The sequence below is a fragment of the Hyaena hyaena genome, unplaced genomic scaffold (genome assembly GCF_003009895.1).
Source record: "Hyaena hyaena isolate Hyena2069 unplaced genomic scaffold, ASM300989v1 scaffold_108, whole genome shotgun sequence".
NCBI lineage: Eukaryota > Metazoa > Chordata > Mammalia > Carnivora > Hyaenidae > Hyaena > Hyaena hyaena.
In genome coordinates this window covers 2,365,296-2,382,302 of record NW_024080741.1, presented here as the reverse complement: position 1 = coordinate 2,382,302, position 17,007 = coordinate 2,365,296, and the positions used below count along the sequence as shown (strand labels likewise).

At 53.1% G+C, this 17,007-nt stretch overlaps 1 protein-coding gene across 3 annotated transcripts in view; it reads left to right on the top strand.

Annotated features, from left to right (window-relative positions):
* Positions 1-16,904, top strand: part of DDX11 (DEAD/H-box helicase 11) — a 34,891-nt gene extending 17,987 nt beyond the window's left edge. Inside the window, exons 7-28 of one of the 3 annotated variants that reach the window (XM_039236381.1) lie at positions 2,047-2,095; positions 3,008-3,115; positions 3,320-3,407; positions 3,815-4,020; positions 5,562-5,714; positions 6,328-6,374; positions 6,692-6,771; positions 7,688-7,732; positions 7,842-7,909; positions 9,043-9,081; positions 9,341-9,452; positions 9,573-9,704; positions 10,195-10,307; positions 13,136-13,208; positions 13,490-13,593; positions 14,240-14,389; positions 14,669-14,737; positions 14,850-14,950; positions 15,385-15,469; positions 15,790-15,868; positions 16,033-16,187; positions 16,270-16,904. In XM_039236381.1, the coding sequence (XP_039092312.1) occupies positions 2,047-2,095; positions 3,008-3,115; positions 3,320-3,407; positions 3,815-4,020; positions 5,562-5,714; positions 6,328-6,374; positions 6,692-6,771; positions 7,688-7,732; positions 7,842-7,909; positions 9,043-9,081; positions 9,341-9,452; positions 9,573-9,704; positions 10,195-10,307; positions 13,136-13,208; positions 13,490-13,593; positions 14,240-14,389; positions 14,669-14,737; positions 14,850-14,950; positions 15,385-15,469; positions 15,790-15,868; positions 16,033-16,187; positions 16,270-16,299 (2,086 nt within the window). In that variant the 3' untranslated portion in view covers positions 16,300-16,904. Of the gene's footprint in view, positions 1-2,046; positions 2,096-3,007; positions 3,116-3,319; positions 3,408-3,814; positions 4,021-5,561; positions 5,715-6,327; positions 6,375-6,691; positions 6,772-7,687; positions 7,733-7,841; positions 7,910-9,042; positions 9,082-9,340; positions 9,465-9,572; positions 9,705-10,194; positions 10,308-13,135; positions 13,209-13,489; positions 13,594-14,239; positions 14,390-14,668; positions 14,738-14,849; positions 14,951-15,384; positions 15,470-15,789; positions 15,869-16,032; positions 16,188-16,269 lie in introns of those variants that run through there. The other 2 variants (XM_039236380.1, XM_039236382.1) reach the window with 2 other exon arrangements.
* The last annotated feature ends 103 nt before the right edge of the window (positions 16,905-17,007 follow it).

Genomic DNA, 17,007 nt, shown 5'->3' with positions numbered 1-17,007 from the left:
TTTGGTTGAGAATTTTTGCATCTGTATTCATCAGGGAAATCTACTAGCCTGTAGTTTCCTGTCTTTGTAGCGTTCTTACCTGGCTTAGGTATCAGGGTAATGGTGGTCTCGTAAAATGAGTTTGGGAGTGTTTCTTCCTCTTCAGTATTTTGGAAGAGGCTGAGAAGAGTTGGCATTATTTCTTTAAATATTTGGTAGAATTTGCCATTGAAATCCTCTAGTCCTGAGCTTTTCCTTTGGTGTTCAGAGGCCTGCCCCTAAGCACAGATTTCAGGATCTGGATTAGAACCAAAACTCCTGACTCTGCCCAGGGCTGAGGTGTCAAGACTTCTTTATGGATCCCACCTCAGGGAGCTAGGGCAGCGAGTGCTCTGTAAACCCTTTGCCACCTGCCTCTGAGACTGCTGGCCCACTCCTGTGCCCCTCCTCAAGAGGCCCCTGGGAACACGAGAAAGAACTTGAATGGAGTTTGTGAATATTAGAGAAAGGGCTACTTAAGTTGTGGGCCTGAGCCAGTAATCTTGCAGATTTTTACAGCTTCCAGTGCCCTGGCATTTCGAGAGACATGAGCCTCTCTCAGAATACCACTAGTTCTGAATATAAAATTTTTGCTCTTCATTTCTTCACATGCCCAGCTTCTTACCTAGATTCTGTTAAGTTTGCTTACTGTGTGATTTAAATCCAGGCCTTGCAGACAAAGCTGACTGAACAATATTGATTTATTTATTGACCAGGAAGGCAACTCTATAACTCTTCTTCTAATCCCCCAAAGCAATTAGCATTTCTGCTTTTTAAAAAATAAAATTTGCCAAGTGAACAGAAAGAATCCCAGTGATGACCCTGTAGATAGAGTGTATCTGTAAAAGATTTTGTGTTTTCTGAGGACCTAGACTAACTATGTTGACCAAACATTCAGCCTTGTAATGCAGGGTTGACCTCCCTCCTAATCTGCCAGTGCACACGGGCTCTTCATTCATTGCTGCGAATGGCAGTCTGAGGTGCTAGGGAGAGAGGAGGTTTATCTGGTTTTGAGTGACAGCATCTTTTATTCAGTTGGCCAGTCAGTCCGTTGTGGCTTCCCTCAGGAAATGTGCATGGAGTTCCTGCTGTGTGCCAAGGCCTTGGTGGGACCCTGGCACTCACAGAAGCCAGATACCCCCGGGTCCTGCCTGTGGACATTACAGTCTGGAGGGGAAGACAGACCAAGAATAAGTGATTTTTTTAAAAAAAATCTATTTCTGAGAGAGAGAGAGAGACAGCGTGAGCAGGGGAGGGTCAGAGAGAGAGGGAGACACAGAATCTGAAGCAGGTTCCAGGCTTTGAGCTAGCTGTCAGCACAGAGCCCGAAGCAGGGCTTGAACCCACAAACCGTGAGATCACGTCCTGAGCCGAAGTCGGACGCCCAACCGACTCAGCCACCCACGCGTCCCAAGAATAAGTGATTTTGAATGTGGTACAGGGTGGCCACGGCAGTATGTCACAAGCCAGCCAAGCCCGTGTTGGAGGAGTCTGGGGAAGGCTGTGCAGAGGAGACAGTGTTTATGTGGGGATCTCAAGGTTGGCAGTTGGCTAGGTAAAAGAGGTGAAGGGAGAGAGCACTTCTGGCAAAGAGAACAACATGTCCCAGGCTCTGAGGTGGCATAGAGCAAAGTTCTGTGGGGAACTGAGAGAATTCCAGTTTGCTGGAGGGTGGTCAGTGGGGACAGAGTAGCCTTTGATGAGGGGCAGTCAGATACTGAGCCTAGGCTTCAGGAATACCATGCCCCTTTCTCATTTCCTCCTGGGCGGCAGTGGGAGGATGGGGTTGGTGTTAGCCCGGGGGTGTCTCTCTGACCGAGCGAGCGAGTGAGCACCTGCTTTGGTGGAACCTTGTTGCTGGAATGTGCCTGTCTCCCTCTGGCTGAGGGCTCCGACCTCAGCAATGCTGGCCTCCCATGCGGGGAACATCTTCCTTGTTTAGCTAGCCGGCCGGCACGTGGCAGATGGCTCGGTACGGTGCGTTTCAGTTGACCTGAGTCCCAGATCTGTGTTCTGTTTCTCTCTCAGAGCGGACGAGGAGGAGGAGGAAGACCTGGAGGAAGAACACGTAACGAAGGTAAGACGTCGGGGACTGCGTATTCTGGGATTGGTCCCCAGTCCAGGGCTGTGTCCCCCCAGCTGCTCCTTACTCTCCTGGGGTTCCCCAGGCCCAGACCTGGGCGTCAGGGGCTCACTTGGCCAGATGGGTAGGCACCCGGAGGAGGCCTCTCCTGGCCGTGAAGCCTGGGCGTGTGCACCCCAGGGCGTCCAGGAGCTGCGTTCTGGGCCCAGACCAGTGGCGTCTCTCCCTGGGAGGGACGAGGGGGGCTGGTGGACAGGCGGGAGCAGGTGCACCCTGCCCTTAGGCTCCCTCGTCTCTGATTTGTATTTTCATTGGCATGGAGTACTGTGAGGTACATATGATTCTGACACCTCTTGTGTTTAAAATCATTTGGTTTCATTTGTGTAAGACTTTTGTTTTCTCTGTTGAAAGTAGGTATTTTGCCTCGATTTTTCTCATCTTTTCTCTCTGTTCTCCATCTCAGAAGAGCACAGAGAGAGTGTAGCTCAATGCCTCTCTGCCTACTGCCCGCCCTTTGGGAGGTGTGTGTGGACAGCCCACCCCCAACACGCTCCCCAGAATGTACTCTTTCCCATTTGGCAACCGCAGCTCAGGGAGGCGGCCTGCCCTGAGATGAACAAGCCCTGTGAAGTGGCTGGATGAGCGACTGAGCAGGACTGATGGGAAGGGCTCCATGTTGTGGGTGTTCTTGGGACCTTCTGGAGCTGAGGGGACAGTGAGGACTGTCCAGGCCCTGTGTTAGTTGAGATCTGCTGTGGGACAGAGTCCCCTTGCTTTAGGTTTGTGTATTTGTGGCCACTCTCCCCAGTCCCTCAGCCTATGAGGCCGTGTATTCCTTGATGTGCAGAGAATATTTGGAGAAGTCATAGTCTTCTCTTTGAGATCCCCTCCTTTTCCTCGGAGCAGATTTACTACTGCAGTCGGACACACTCCCAGCTGGCCCAGTTTGTGCACGAGGTGCAGAGAAGCCCTTTTGGCAAGGACATCCGGCTTGTCTCCCTCGGCTCTCGGCAGGTACACAGAGGCAGGGGTCTTGGCCCAGGTGCTGGCCTGCTCCCTTCCCTGGGCATAGAAGAATTGTGGGTCTGAGGCAGGCCAAGCGGTGGGAGCATTGATCTCTTCTAGTCCTTGGCAGTGCTGAGCAGGCCCTGGAGGGTCACTGTGTATTGTGTGGCCGGGACCATTGTTTTGACTTTTTCTTTCTCCTCTGTCTTCTAGAATCTTTGTATAAATGAAGATGTGAGAAACCTGGGTTCTGCGCAGCTTATCAATGACCGCTGCATGGAGATGCAGAGAAGTAAACACGGTAGCCACCAGTACCCTGGAGCTATGCAGAGCTCTGGGACTGTTGCGTAGCCTTGGGCAGTACGGGGCAGGGGTGGGGAGCGGGGTGGAAGTGGACAGGGATGTGGGAAATAGTGTAGTAAACGGTAGTGACAGCAGAGCAGACGGCTGAGTCCTTCCTAAAGACCATCTCCTTGGGAAAAAGAGTTTTGCTTTTTGGGTCAGTGTCTAGTCCAGAACCCTGGCCCTGAGATGACTTTATTGTCTGTTTCTAGTGAACACCAAGTAAAATCCTGGGATGGTGTGCTGAGATCATCCTAAACAGCACTGGGAAGGGTTTATCGGACCCCGCCCCATAGAATTGGGCTCCTGTCCCGTAGACATTTATCATTCTTTCTGCCTTTGCCCCCTTGTGCCCACGGCCCTCAGAGAAGAGCAGAGCTGAGGACGAGAAGCCCAAGAGGAGAAGGCAGGAGCAGCAGGCCGCATGCCCCTTCCACAGCTACGAGCAGCTGCAGCTCCTCCGAGACGAGGTCCTGGTGGGGGTGAAGGACATTGAGCAGCTGGTGACCCTGGGGAAGGAGGCTCGGGCCTGTCCCTATTACGGGAGCCGGTTTGCCATTCCAGCAGCCCAGGTGAAGACCCTGCAGGGCTGGGCAGTCACTCTTGCCTCTAAGTGTGGCCTTAGCCACAAGCGGTTTCCTCATCCCTCTTAATTTGGGAGGATGTCACTGGCCATGGTTGGACTGACGAACACACTGCACACCGGTGGCCTGTCACCCACACTTCCAGAGTGTAGGGTCAGAGGCGGCCCCAGGTGCCTGTGGCTCTGGGTTGTGGGAACAGTTGGCATTACTGGGGACAGCGGATAAGAGCCAGGAAGGGGTGTGCCGTCCTCGTGAAAACAGAGTCGGGGGCGAAAGCTGAGGGGGTGCAGTAAGGGCGCTGCCCCAGAAACGTGTCTCCACATGGCCTTTCAGAGGAGCCGTCCTGACGCAGAAACCTACCCCTCAGTGTGTGAGAGGATGGTCTTCTCTAGACCTGCCCCCTTTGGCGTTACCTTTAAACAGAAATCTGCCAGATCAAAAATACCATTGTTCTTTGGTATGATCTTACTATCTTTTTGCCCCTTCTTGATTTGAGTGGCTTTTGGAAATAGGGTTTCAATTATGGAGACTTCCGTATGAGAAAGAAAAGATGAGGTAGATTTTCTAAGGGAACATGAGTAATAATTTTACAGGGCACTTAAATGCCCGTTAGTGTACTGCTCTTAACTGTGTTGTATGGACACTCAGAGTGAAATTCCAGAACCCTCCCAGCCTGTCCTTCCTGGGGTCTGCTTGCCATATTGCAAGATTAGTGCCATAGATACCTGCGTGCACATTTTTCACCTCATTTTTGCTTCAGTCTCCTAGTAAAAAAGCAAAGGCAAGCATATCCATACGAGGACACAGGCCCAGAAAGGTTAAGTGATTTCTCTGTTTTCTCATAGTGGGGGAGTAATGGAGCCAATATTAAAGCTGGGCCTTAAGTTTCCAGTTTTCTGGATTTTCACTCTATCGGTATTCTTTTAGCTGTGAAATCATCATCCCAGGGAGCACCTAAAAATTTATGGAATGCTTTAATTTTTTGTTGCCCATCCTCCACCCGTTAGCCCTCATTCAAAATAGAGTTTATCAAGTCCATTTTGCAGATGAAGAAACTGAGGCTCAGAAAGATTAAGTCATTCTCCCAGAGTCACTCAGCTGGGAAGTAGCAGCCCCCGAGACCAGAACCCAGGGCTGGCTACCTTCGAGTACACCCGTGGTTTTCCCAGTGTTTTGAGGAACCTTGGGTGCCTTGGGGCCACATCGGGGGTATGGATAAGGCTAAGCAGGGGTTCCGCACTCCTCTCTGCTCCCCTCTGCCCACCCCCACTCTTGGTTCAGTCAGATTCAGATTGGCCCCACCTATGTCTGTTTCATATTTGATGTTCCACATAAAACCTGAAGAGGGAGGAGCCTGTTGCTAAAAGCACAGAGCTGTGCCAGAGCTTTCACTCTTGAACATCCCTGCACATCTCTGCACGTGTTCCGGCTGGGAAATCAAACCACTCACACTGGAGCTTCGAGTGGGCGGGGCATACCTGCTGCGACAGGGAGCCCAGCCCGGCTCAGGTGGCCGCCCCTCCTCCCAGCTCGTGGTGCTGCCCTACCAGATGCTGCTGCATGCGGCCACCCGCCAGGCCGCGGGGATCCGGCTGCAGGGCCAGGTGGTGGTCATTGACGAGGCGCACAACCTGATTGACACCATCACAGGCATCCACAGTGCGGAGGTCAGCGGTTCCCAGGTGGGTCGGCCTCTCCCTTCTTGGGCCAGGTGCGTGCTGTGTGGCAGAGGGATGTGAATCTCTCTCCAAGTGCCTAGACCTGGAATTTGTGTGGCAACGGTGTGGGGGAGGGTGTGCTGAGTCGTGGCAGGGGCCTCGTCAGGGGCGGACTGGCTAGAACTGCGGGGACCCAGCAGAGACGAGGTGACTCATTTCCTTGCTCTTCACTGGCATCTGGTCATCCTGAGTCCCTCCAGCCCAGGGTGGTACCAGCCAGTTCTCTAGCCCAGGACAGTGGGGTGAGGGAAGCAGGGTCCTCACATGGCTGGACGTCGTTATTATCGTTGCTTTGAGCAGTGCTCAGGATTCCTGAAAGCCACTACTTATCGATTACCTACTCTGTGGCATGCAGCGTATGCACGCTGCCTCTGCAGGCCGGTGTTCCTAGTTAACGTTGAGAACTCTTGAGATGCAGGGGAGTTTAAGCAGTGTACAACTCTCTTCACCTCGGTGGTTTCCCCGCGTGGAGTCCTGGCTGGCCTTTCCCGGCATGCTCTACGTTGTCATTGGCATAGCCCTTGGCTGCTTGATCAGAGCCTGGGCTGCCTTCACACTTGTTCCCTGTTCTCTCCAGCTCTGCCAGGCCCATTCCCAGTTGCTCCAGTATATGGAACGATATGGGTAAGACACCACCTCCTGAAGGGGAAGGGAAATCCTGCTCAGTCTCCTAGAGAAGGCACTAGGGTCTCTGGCCCAGGCGCTGTGCTAGCTGGGCCAGGGTGTTGTTCATGGTGGTGTGTACCCCACATAGGCCAAGGACACTTGGGACACAACAGCTGGCTGTGAAGGCCTTGGGCCATGGCCAGCCTTTTTCTCTGGGACCATATTTGTCTCTGTGGCCAACCTTGAAAGACACTAGACACCAGAAAGCATGGGGCGCTGGGAAGGGAAGCTGCTTGGGGAGTGCTACCACTTGGCATCCATTGGTGTCTCCTCAGGAAGCGTCTGAAGGCCAAGAACTTGATGTACATCAAACAGATCCTGTATCTGTTGGAGCAGTTTGTGACTGTGTTGGGAGGTAAGGAGCACCATGCCCACCCCAGCCCCTGGCCTGCTACGCTTGCTGCTGTCCATCCCCTGGATGTCAGTCCGGACACCTAGGATTTCTGTGTCCTCAAGGATTGCCTTCACCATTGATTTAGAAGATTCTTATTTTTCATAGCTTTGTTGAATTGTCTGACCTTAGATCCTTTTTTAGGTTTCTAGTTTATCTCCACCTGAGTCCTTTTTATTTTGCCAAGCCTTACTCTCCAGGTAGTAAGAGCAGCACAGTGTAATAGAAAGGTGTGGCGTTACTTTGGGGTGCTCCTGTGAGGAGAGAGCTGCACGGGCACCTCACTGTTGTTGACAGATGAGTAAACTAAAGCTCAGAGATATGACCTGTGACCTCTGCTTCATGAACCTAGTAGGAGGGACTACTTCTAGGTAGGAGGGGCTTCTGGCTCCAGCTTCCATACTGTTTTGCACAATTCTGTGTCACACACCCTTTCCTTTATGTATGGCTGTCTGTTTGAAAGCTTTCATAGAAGCCAAAGTTCCAGAAAGCCAGTGGGGCACTCCGCTGGAGGAGTTTCATTTAATCTGGGTGTTCTCCCTTCCACCTCTGCCTTGCCTCTGGCCAGCGTGCAGCCTGGACAGCAACTGGCACCTGCATAAAGTGGGTGGTCCCTCAGCCCCAGCCTCCTGGGTGGGGGCGTGAAAAGGATGAGGTAACAAGGCTTTGGGCTCCAGTGCAAACATGGGTCAGGTTTTGAGGCTTCCTAGAGCCTCCCTCTCAGTGGGTTCTTTGGGGCCATAAATGGCAAAAATCCTGTTCACATATGAATGCTCTTATTTGACAAGTACATTAAATAGTGTATTCACGCAAGAAGTGTGAGAGGATTGGGGGGGAGGTCAGAGAATCCCCATCCTGACCTGTTTGAATTCTGTTTTAGGGAACATTAAGCAAAATCCCAACACACAGAGCCTTTCGCAGACAGGTAAGAGGGCTGCCTTCAGAGGCTTAGAGCTGGTCTGAGCATTTCTGAGCTCACCTCTGGGGCTGTGGTCTTCAGAGCAGGGATTCCAAGGCCCTTTGTTTATCCTTAGGAACAGAGCTGAAGACCATCAATGACTTTCTCTTTCAGAGCCGGATCGACAACATCAACTTGTTCAAGGTAGAGGCTCTCCCCCTTCTGGGTCCGCGTGTCCAGGTTCCCTATCTGTACCGCCACCTGCGAGCGGAGTGCTGTGTTAATACTGGAAGGAATAAAAAGTAAATTTCTTCTGTTCTGAGGCAGTCTAGAAGCCTGAGGACCCACAGCATAGATGTTTGTAACTAACCCTTAAACAAAGTGTCAGGAAGAAAAAAAAATCTTCAATCCAGGGTTGAAGGGTGCTAGGGATTAGTAAGAAAAGGTGCCTTTCATGTACCATGTAACCATAGATAGAAACCCCCAGGTCCTTTGCTCACTCAGCTTTCTTCCAGCACAGTTTTTGCCCTGGGCTAGAAAGAGCAGGTCAGCTTTGTGAGCACGATCCTACTGTTGGGCTGAGGTGGCCGAGGACACGCAGCACTGCTCTGCGTGACCCACCCCCCTTGCACGCCAGCCTCAGGTGTCTGCTTGCTCCAGGCCTACTGTTCAGGGTACGGCTGCCATCGCTTGACTCACAACTTAGCGATTCCAAATTCCTAAGAATACAGAGCATGTGGTGTGTCCAGGGCAGCGCACCAGGCTCTGGGACCCCACGGTAGGAGGTGCCGTCACCCTTCTCGCCTGCTCTCCGCTCTCCCTGGCTTCACTCTCCTTCCCTCCTCACATCTTTTCTACACTGTCATCTGGCGAGTCCTCACTGGAAGATAGTGCCCTTTTTAGAAATGTTCAAAGGCTTCAGCTCCCTGACTTCCTTTCCAAGCTGCACATGTGGTACGCACCACAGGGCCCCCGAACAAGCCCAAACTTTACCCCTCCACGCCTTTGCTCATATATGTGTTTTTAAACTCTTAATCTTTTCAGGGTTCAGCTTAGGTGCTGTCACACTGAAGGAAAGCACAGGGGACCTAACTGTCACCGGGAACCTTTAGAGAGGGTCGCGGCCATGCAGACGTTAGTGAGGAGGCTTGCTCTCACGGGAAAGCACCGTGTTGTATGTGGGCCGGTGGGAGAGGGGTGACCTCAGAAACAAGGTTGGCCACAGAGAGGCCGGGCTCCTCAGGAGCTGGCAGGGACTCACACTCCCCGGGATTTTGGAAGGTGGTGGTTTATCTTTTTTAATTGTTGCATATGCCCGTGCTGGTTTGTTTTCTCAGGTGCAGCGCTACTGTGAGAAGAGCATGGTCAGCAGAAAGGTAAGGGCTCCCTTCCCAGGTCCGGCCAGGCTCCGCGGCACCCCGCCTCCCGCCCTCGCAGTGCCTTGCTCTCCCCTGCTCTTTGGAGCCCCAAGTCACCTCTGCTCCCTTCTTCCTGCAGGGCCGCTTGCTGGGTGGGGCAGGGGTGCGTCACGGCGGGGGCAGGTGGGGGGCTGCATGGGTCGCAGCAGCAGAACCTCTAGCCTGGCCTCGCGCTTCGTTCCTCCCTGTGCTTTCTCTCCCCCCACCCCCGTCCCAGCTGTTTGGCTTCACAGAAAGGTACGGCATGGTCCTCGCAGCCTCCAGGGAGCAGCCCAGGCTGGCTGGGTTCCAGCACTTCCTGCAGAGCCTACAGCCTGCGTTGACCGAGAGTGAGTCAGGAGGTAGGAGACGGGGCCACAGGTTGGGGCCGAGGGCGTCCGTCCCTCAGGCGTGGACTCCTCTCCCACCTTGTCTGTGGTCCCAGAACTCCTTCCCTCTGCCCTGTGCAGCTCCCGTGCCCCATGGCGAGGAGGAAGAGACCAGGGCGCCACGGCCCGCTTCCCCGCTGATGCACATCGAAGGCTTCCTTGCAGCCCTCACCACTGCCAACCGGGATGGCAGGGTCATCTTGAACCGCCAAGGTAATCCGAGGAGGAACCAGCGTGGAGCTGGGTGCAGAGATCCTGCCCTGCACCCCCCTGGGTTGGGACGAGGTCTCCTGTGGCTTGGGCGGCTGGTGCAGGCGTGGTCAGGAGGGATGCGGGGCACGGGGCAGGGGACGGGCATCTCACGCCAGGTTATGAGAGAAGCTGTGTGGCCTAGTGGTTACAGGTATGTGAGTTTTGGTTTGAGTCTTGGTTCCGTCACTTCCAAGCTTGTATGCATCACTCTGAACCGCAGTGTTCATGTGCAGAAGGAGCTGGTAGTGCTGTCTACCTCGGGCTTGTCCTGGACTTTAAGTGGAATCGAATCAAAAGGGAAAGTGGTGTCTCTAGTGGCTCCAGTGGACGCAGGACGCAGGACGCAGCTGAGTTCCCCTTTGCCTCAGACTCGTGGAAGTCTTTGTTGGGCCTCCCTGCAAACCGCACCCTGCCCACCCGCCCCCCACAGCCGGCTCTGTCTTCTTTTCAGGAAGCCTTAGTCAGAGCAGCCTCAAATTCCTGCTCCTGAATCCAGCCATGCACTTTGCCCAGGTGGTGAAGGAATGCCGGGCAGTGGTCATTGCGGGGGGCACCATGCAGCCGGTAAGGGAACCAGACCCAGGTGCCCCAGGTGCTGGGACGGGACAGGGACAGGAGGGGGGAAGATGTGCTGTCCAGTGGGCCCAAACCAGAAAGGGTCAGCTTGAACAGGCCCAGCAGTGTCCACCAGGTGGCATTGCTGGGCTGTTCAGCCTGGCCCTTTAGCCCGGGGCAGGGGTGGAGTGGGCAGTGGGGTGGGGGTGAGGCACTGCTGCTGATCTGGTGCTTCTGTAGCCCGGGTACCGCACTTCTCCCGAAGGGAGCCGTTCTGGGATTTTGGGCCTCCGTTTTAGGTGCCCTAGTGCCATTCCCTCCTTGTACTCACCCTGCATACAACCTTTTCTTTCCTTTATCAATTTATAAACACCCATGTTTAGGAGAGTAATATGTTTTCATTATAGAAAGCAGAGACCAGCAAAAGCAGGGAAAAAAATCATAATTCCACCAGCAGAAGATTTATTTTAGTGTATATCATTATACTAGTCTTTGTATAATTTTTACAAATATACATACATATTTTAAAAACGAAAATCTGTATCTCTACATGCTGTTGCTGTGATTTGCTTTTTTCACTCAGCAACAAATGTCAACAACATTTTTCCTTGTCAGCAGTATGTTACTTATTCCACCGTGCTCTGGCTGTGCTTGATTCTGTTACACGAATATATTCTATCTTAGAGAACCACCCTCCTTTTGTTAGATATCTAGGTGATTTCCAGTCCTTTTCTGTTTGAAGCAACACAGCAGCCAACAGAGCCACGTCTCTGCACAGTGTTCTGTCCTGAGGGAACAGCCCAGGGCTTTAGCTGGCGGAAGGCTCCTGAGAGTTCTCACCTCAGCCACTAGGATTCCCTGTCGCTTTCTTAGTTCCCAACTTTTCGTTCTTTTGTATAGACTTGTCGATTTTTGTTCATGTGTTAAAACCATCAGTAGTCATTGCTGCTTCGGATGCCCGGGCAGCTCAGACTTGGCCCATTAGAGCCCCTGCCTGCTGCCTCCGGTCCTTGACGAGGCCCCGCTCGCCTTGCGATGTGTTCTTACTTTCCAGCAGGACGAAACATCCCGGCCACCTTATGCCTTCTTTGCCACAGATCTGGAATCATTCATTTCTCCAAGATAACCGGGTTTTTTTTTGTTGAGGATTGGTGTTTAAAAACCAACCTCTGGGTGTTGGGGTGTTTGTTGTACTCTTGGGTTATAAATGTTTTAAGGCCTTCTGTAGACAGCCTGGGGAAAATGGTGTTAAAAATTCATGCGTCCATATTGATATTTCTGAATGAAAATCAGTCCGTTATTTCACCTGACACTGTATCTCTTTTCTCTTGAGCTGAACGTTTGGTTTCTCATTATGCTGACATAATTACTTATTTGATTTATCCCACAATATACTTAAAATAGTTTCATATACTACCAGTATTATTCTAACAATAAACTGCTGATCGAAATTTCATTTCTTTGCATTTATTTTTTGCCCTTAGAGTATATCCTACTAAGGATGTATGGTCACCAAGGATCTGAGGTCATTTGAAGTCAGGTTTTGCTTTGTGTGCTTATGCTGTGAATGTGACAGACAGCCGGGCTTTCTTTATTGCCATGTGTTTTCAGTTTTAGAGTTTGCTTTTTCACTTTAGACTTAATTATATTTTTAAAATAAGTAAACACCTGTATGGATCAAAAATCAAAACTGTATGGAAAGATACCTTCAGGGGCACCTGGGTGTTTCAGTTGGTTAAGCATCTGACTTTCGCTCAGGTCATGATCTCACAGTCTGTGGGTTTGAGCAGAGCCTGGAGCGTGCTTCAGATTCTGTGTCTCCCTCTCTCTCTTTTCCTCCCCTGCTCATGTTCTCTCTCTCTCTCTCTCTCTAATATAAGTAAACATTAAAAAATTCTGAAAAAATTCTGAAGTCTCACTTCTATCCATTTCCAGCCTGTTCCCCATGCCCATAGGTAATCATTTTTCTTACTGCTGATCTGTCCTATGGTTTCATTTTGTTTTTCTGCAGAAATAAGCAAATATATGTACTTATTTTTTCCTTTCCTTTGTCCTTTACATCAAAGACAGTGTAACCAGTTTTTAGGCACCAGTGTGTGGCAGCGCTCACGCCTTTCAGCAGCCAGCGGTCTGTGCGCCTCTTGCTGGCTGCGGAGTTGTGCACTGAGAGGGTGCGGCGTGGCGCTCCAGCCGGCCCCTTCTGCGGGGGCTCGCTGAGCAGGAAGTATCCTCGTGCATGAGTTGCTGTGTGGAGCTCATCCTCAGCAGGGACTCCTAGGTAGGGGGTCTGCCAGGTTAAGTGGTAAAAATACATCTCATTTATTAAATATCCCCATATTCCCCTCCAGCCGGAGCTGTACTGTTCTGTCTCCCACCAGCAGTGTGTATGTGCCTGTTTCTCTACAGAGGGTCAGAACTTAGGGATTTTTGCCAGTTCAGTAGGTGAAAACCCTGGAGCTCTTTAAAAATACCAATGCGCGTATCTTCCCTCTAGAGGTTCTTATTCAGTGGCATGGGCTGGGGCCTGGCCGTGTGTTTTGTTGTGAATGCCTGCTGGCGGTGTTGCATCGGCTGGGGTTAGGTCCATTGTGTGCAGTTTACCAGGTTCCTGTTGGTGCTTTCCACAGCTTAAATGAAACTGTCGACACTGGGTACCAGTCATTTTTTTTCCTTTTTGCCAATTTGTTATCTGCCTTACCTTTTACCTCTTTCCTCTGTTCCTGTGCACTTGCTGCCTCCTAGCCCAGACTTCTGTCTTCCCTGGAGTGCTTCTCTCTGTCCCCCTGCCTGCCCAGGCCTGTGGGGAGGTCACGGAGCCTTGCCCTTGTGACCCGCAGGTGTCTGACTTTCGGGAGCAGCTGCTGGCACGTGCTGGGGCCGAAGCCGAGCGAGTGGTGGAGTTTTCCTGTGGTAAGGACCCACGGCCAGGGTGGGACGGGCCACGCACCACACACTGGCCGCTGTTGGCACAGTTGAAGCCACGAGGTGGGAACTGCTCCCTTTGCCAGCTCTCTTGGCCAGCGGACTGACTTAGCCCCGCGCTTCCACGCCGTGTCCCGCTGCCCACCAGTGCTGTAGAAGCAGGGGGGGTGGCCGAGTGTCAGAACTGCCCTTCTAGCATGGAAGACAGGGTTGTAGAACGCTCCTTCTGGACCCTGCCATGTGGAACAGCCCCTCCTCGGTCTCTGCAGGTCACGTGATCCCTCCAGACAACATCCTGCCCCTCGTCATCTGCAGTGGGCCCTCAGGCCAGGAGCTGGAGTTCACATACCAGAAGCGAGAGCTGCCTCAGATGGTTTGTACCAGCCCGACTGCCTTACCACAGCCTCTGCCGGGGCAGGAGAGTGCTCTGGGGTGGCGGGTGTTCTGGCCAGTGCTTCGCGTCCAGGGGCCGCATCTTCCACCACAGAGCTGGTACAGGGGGGCTGGTGTCCATCTTGATGCTTATCGGGAGAAGTCTGTGCGTCCCCCTCCCCTCCCTCCCTGGACTGTTAAATAAGTGTTCTTAAACCTCCAGGCGTTCCTTCAGGATGAAACTGATGAGGAAGCTGTTCCTTTCCTCTGGCTCTCTTGCCATTGGGCAGGGATGCGGGTGTTGGGAGCCTGTCGCTAGAGGCTGCCTGGGGTTTTCAGTGGTGCAGTGGGCTCTGGGAGTTGGAGCAGGGAGGACTCGGGACACCAGCAGCGGGACTAGCTCTGGCATGCTGGCCTTGCGATGTGTGTGGTGCGCGCTGCCACTCCCCAGGAGCATCAGTTGGGTGTGTGTGTGGTGGGAGGGTGGCACTTGCCTGTCTGTTGCTTCCTGCTCGGGGGGCCTCTGGGCCTCACTTCTCTTCCCTGGCTGCAGTCACCCTGGGATCTCTGTGCTTGGTTTGGAGTCCCAAGGTTAGGAAGCGTTATTTGGGCACGGCTTCAGGGAGGGATCTCTCTTCTTTCCTTAGATGGATGAGACGGGTCGCATTCTCTGTAACCTGTGCAATGTGGTCCCTGGAGGGGTGGTCTGTTTCTTCCCCTCCTATGAGTACCAGCGCCAAGTCCATGCCCACTGGGATAAGAGCGGTCTGCTGGCCCGCCTGGCTCTTAGGAAAAAGGTGAGTGACCCGTTAGCTGGGACTCCCACTTGTGAGGTCAGTGGCACCCAGGGTGTCTGCCAGGATTTCTCATGTATGTCAGACCAGATGGTTAGGCTCGCGTCTGGGCTCCTGCTAGTTCCTTACTCCCACCTCATCACCTCCCACAGGATTTCCCTCTAGCACCTGACTTGGTGGGGCTTTTCGGTTGCCAGTTGGGAAAACATAGGGTCGAGAGCAGACCTGGGACCCACACCTTCTGAAACCTTTGTCTGGTAGACATTGTCTGTTTTCCTTCAGATATTTCAGGAACCCAAGAGAGCGAACCAGGTAGAGCAGGTGCTGCTGGAATATTCCAGGTGCATTAAGGTGAGTGGTGTAACTGAGGCCTGGGGTCCGGAGAGCACCTGGAGCTGGCAGTTGCAGATAGTTTGCGTGGCTCCAGGCTCTTCTCCACAACTTTGGCTGCTGTCTCCCACAGTGCTGTGGCCAAGCGGGAGGCACGGTGACAGGTGCTCTGCTCCTCTCCGTGGTTGGAGGAAAGATGAGTGAAGGCATTAACTTCTCTGACAACCTTGGCCGGTAAGTTATGGGCCTCTCGGCTCCTGGGTTCTGACTCTGACCACCGCTCACTCCAAACAGCAGGGACCCTACCTGCAAGCCAAAGCCATCTGAGTCTGCACCCCAGCTAACTGCTCAGGCCACTCAGCTGTGTGGGGGGAAGTGCTTCAGCCCTTTGCTTCCAGGTGGAAGTTAGGCTGATCGTTGTATCAGGACTCAATCCACAGGGCCTGCGCTGGGTCTCTTAGCTGAGAAAATGTACTGCAGGTGGAGGTACCAGGTGGGGAGGGAGAGGCAGAGCCAGTGAGCACAGCTTGAGGGTGGGGGGAGCTGAAGGGGTGCTGGATATAGCAGCTGAGGACGTGTGGGTGAGGACTGGGTCCTTCCTGGCCCTTGAAGAGGTGATGAGGGCCTGACTGCCCACATGCCATGGGCTCGTGTGCCTTCCACGCTAGGTGTATGGTTATGGTAGGCATGCCCTACCCCAACATTAAGTCTCCAGAGCTACAAGAGAAGATGGCCTACCTGGATCAGACTCTTGTGAGTACCTCCAGGGTGGCAGAGGATGGGGGGAGATGGCTGGGGAGAATGTTCCATCGCCTCTAGGGCTGTGATAGCAGGGCTATACAGCTGTGACTTCCCCACTGCCTGCTGATGTGTGCCAGTGTTTGCTGCTTGCTCCAAGGGATGGGATGTACCTCCTAACCCTTGAGAGCTTCTGTGTGATCTCATCTGTTATATGAGCTGCTGGCATTGTGCTCATGAAGCCTACTGTTCTCGCTCCTGGCAGTATAATTTTCTCCGAACGCTAAGCAGGAGGCAAGAAAATACTGATCGGTCATCTCCTCTGCCCTTCCCAGCCCAGAATCCCAGGTCAGCCCCCACCAGGGAAGGCTTTGGTAGAGAATCTGTGTATGAAGGCTGTCAACCAATCTATAGGTAGGCCTGGGCCTGTCCATGTGGATAGTGGTGATGGATGGTGGGGGAATGAGGTGACAGGAAGGAGGGATTTTACTTCTCTTTAGGGTTGGGGGGGACACAGTAGAAAGCCAGCATGGCAGAAGCTGGTTTAACTAAGAGCACCACCCTCTTTTCCCATCTAGGCAGAGCCATCAGGCACCAGAAGGATTTTGCCAGCATAGTGCTCCTGGATCAGCGGTATGCCCGCCCACCTATCCTGGGAAAGCTGCCGGCCTGGATCCGAGACCGTGTAGAGGTCAAAGCCACCTTCGGCCCTGCCTTTGCTGCTATGAGGAAGGTCAGTCCTGCCTTACCCTGCCCCCTGAGAGCCTCCGCAACCCTGAGGTCTAGTGTCTCACTGCCTACACCTCTCTCCCCAGTTTCACCGTGAGAGGTCTGTCACCTCCTGATGGATGGCCCGCCGTCGCCTGGGGGCCCAGTTCTTCCTTCACCCTGCCCACTTGAAGTGTTGGTCTTGGGCCTGCTCTGTGGAGAGCCAGCCTAAGAAGGTGATACCCAGGTGGAGACCAGACCAGCCCCTTTCTGGAATCAGTGGGTTGCCAGGACTAGGCATTGGTAGAAAAGCCAGTAGGAGAAAAATCGAGTCGATCCTGAAGAAACAGTGGGTCCTGGCCATCCTTGGGCCCACCCCGGAGCAGCTGTTCCCCTCCCTGGAATGGGGCGGTGCCCATTCAGCGTGGCCCAGAGTTGAGCTCCCTGCCCTGTGCCACTGCAGTATCTCTGGCCTTGCAGTCTCTCAGTGGCCACCTTCTCAGAGGCAGGCCCTACTTCCTTTCTCCCTTCTGGCTAGTTAGCTGTTCTAGACCTTCACCCTCTCTTCAAAACAAAGAACCCTGCATATTTCTAGCCTCCTGGTGCCCACAGGGCTCCTTCTGCACCCCTCAACCCTACCTTCTTTCTCTATGTTGTTAAGAATGGGGAAGGGGGACCTGGATGGCTCAGTCTTGGTTAAGCATCTGACTTTGGCTTAGGTCATGATCTTGCGATCCTTGAGTTCAAGCCCTGCATCGGGCTCTGTGCTGACGGCTCAGAGCCTGGAACCTGTTACGGATTCTGTGTCTCCCTCTCTCTCTGCCCTTCCCTTCCTTGCATTCTGT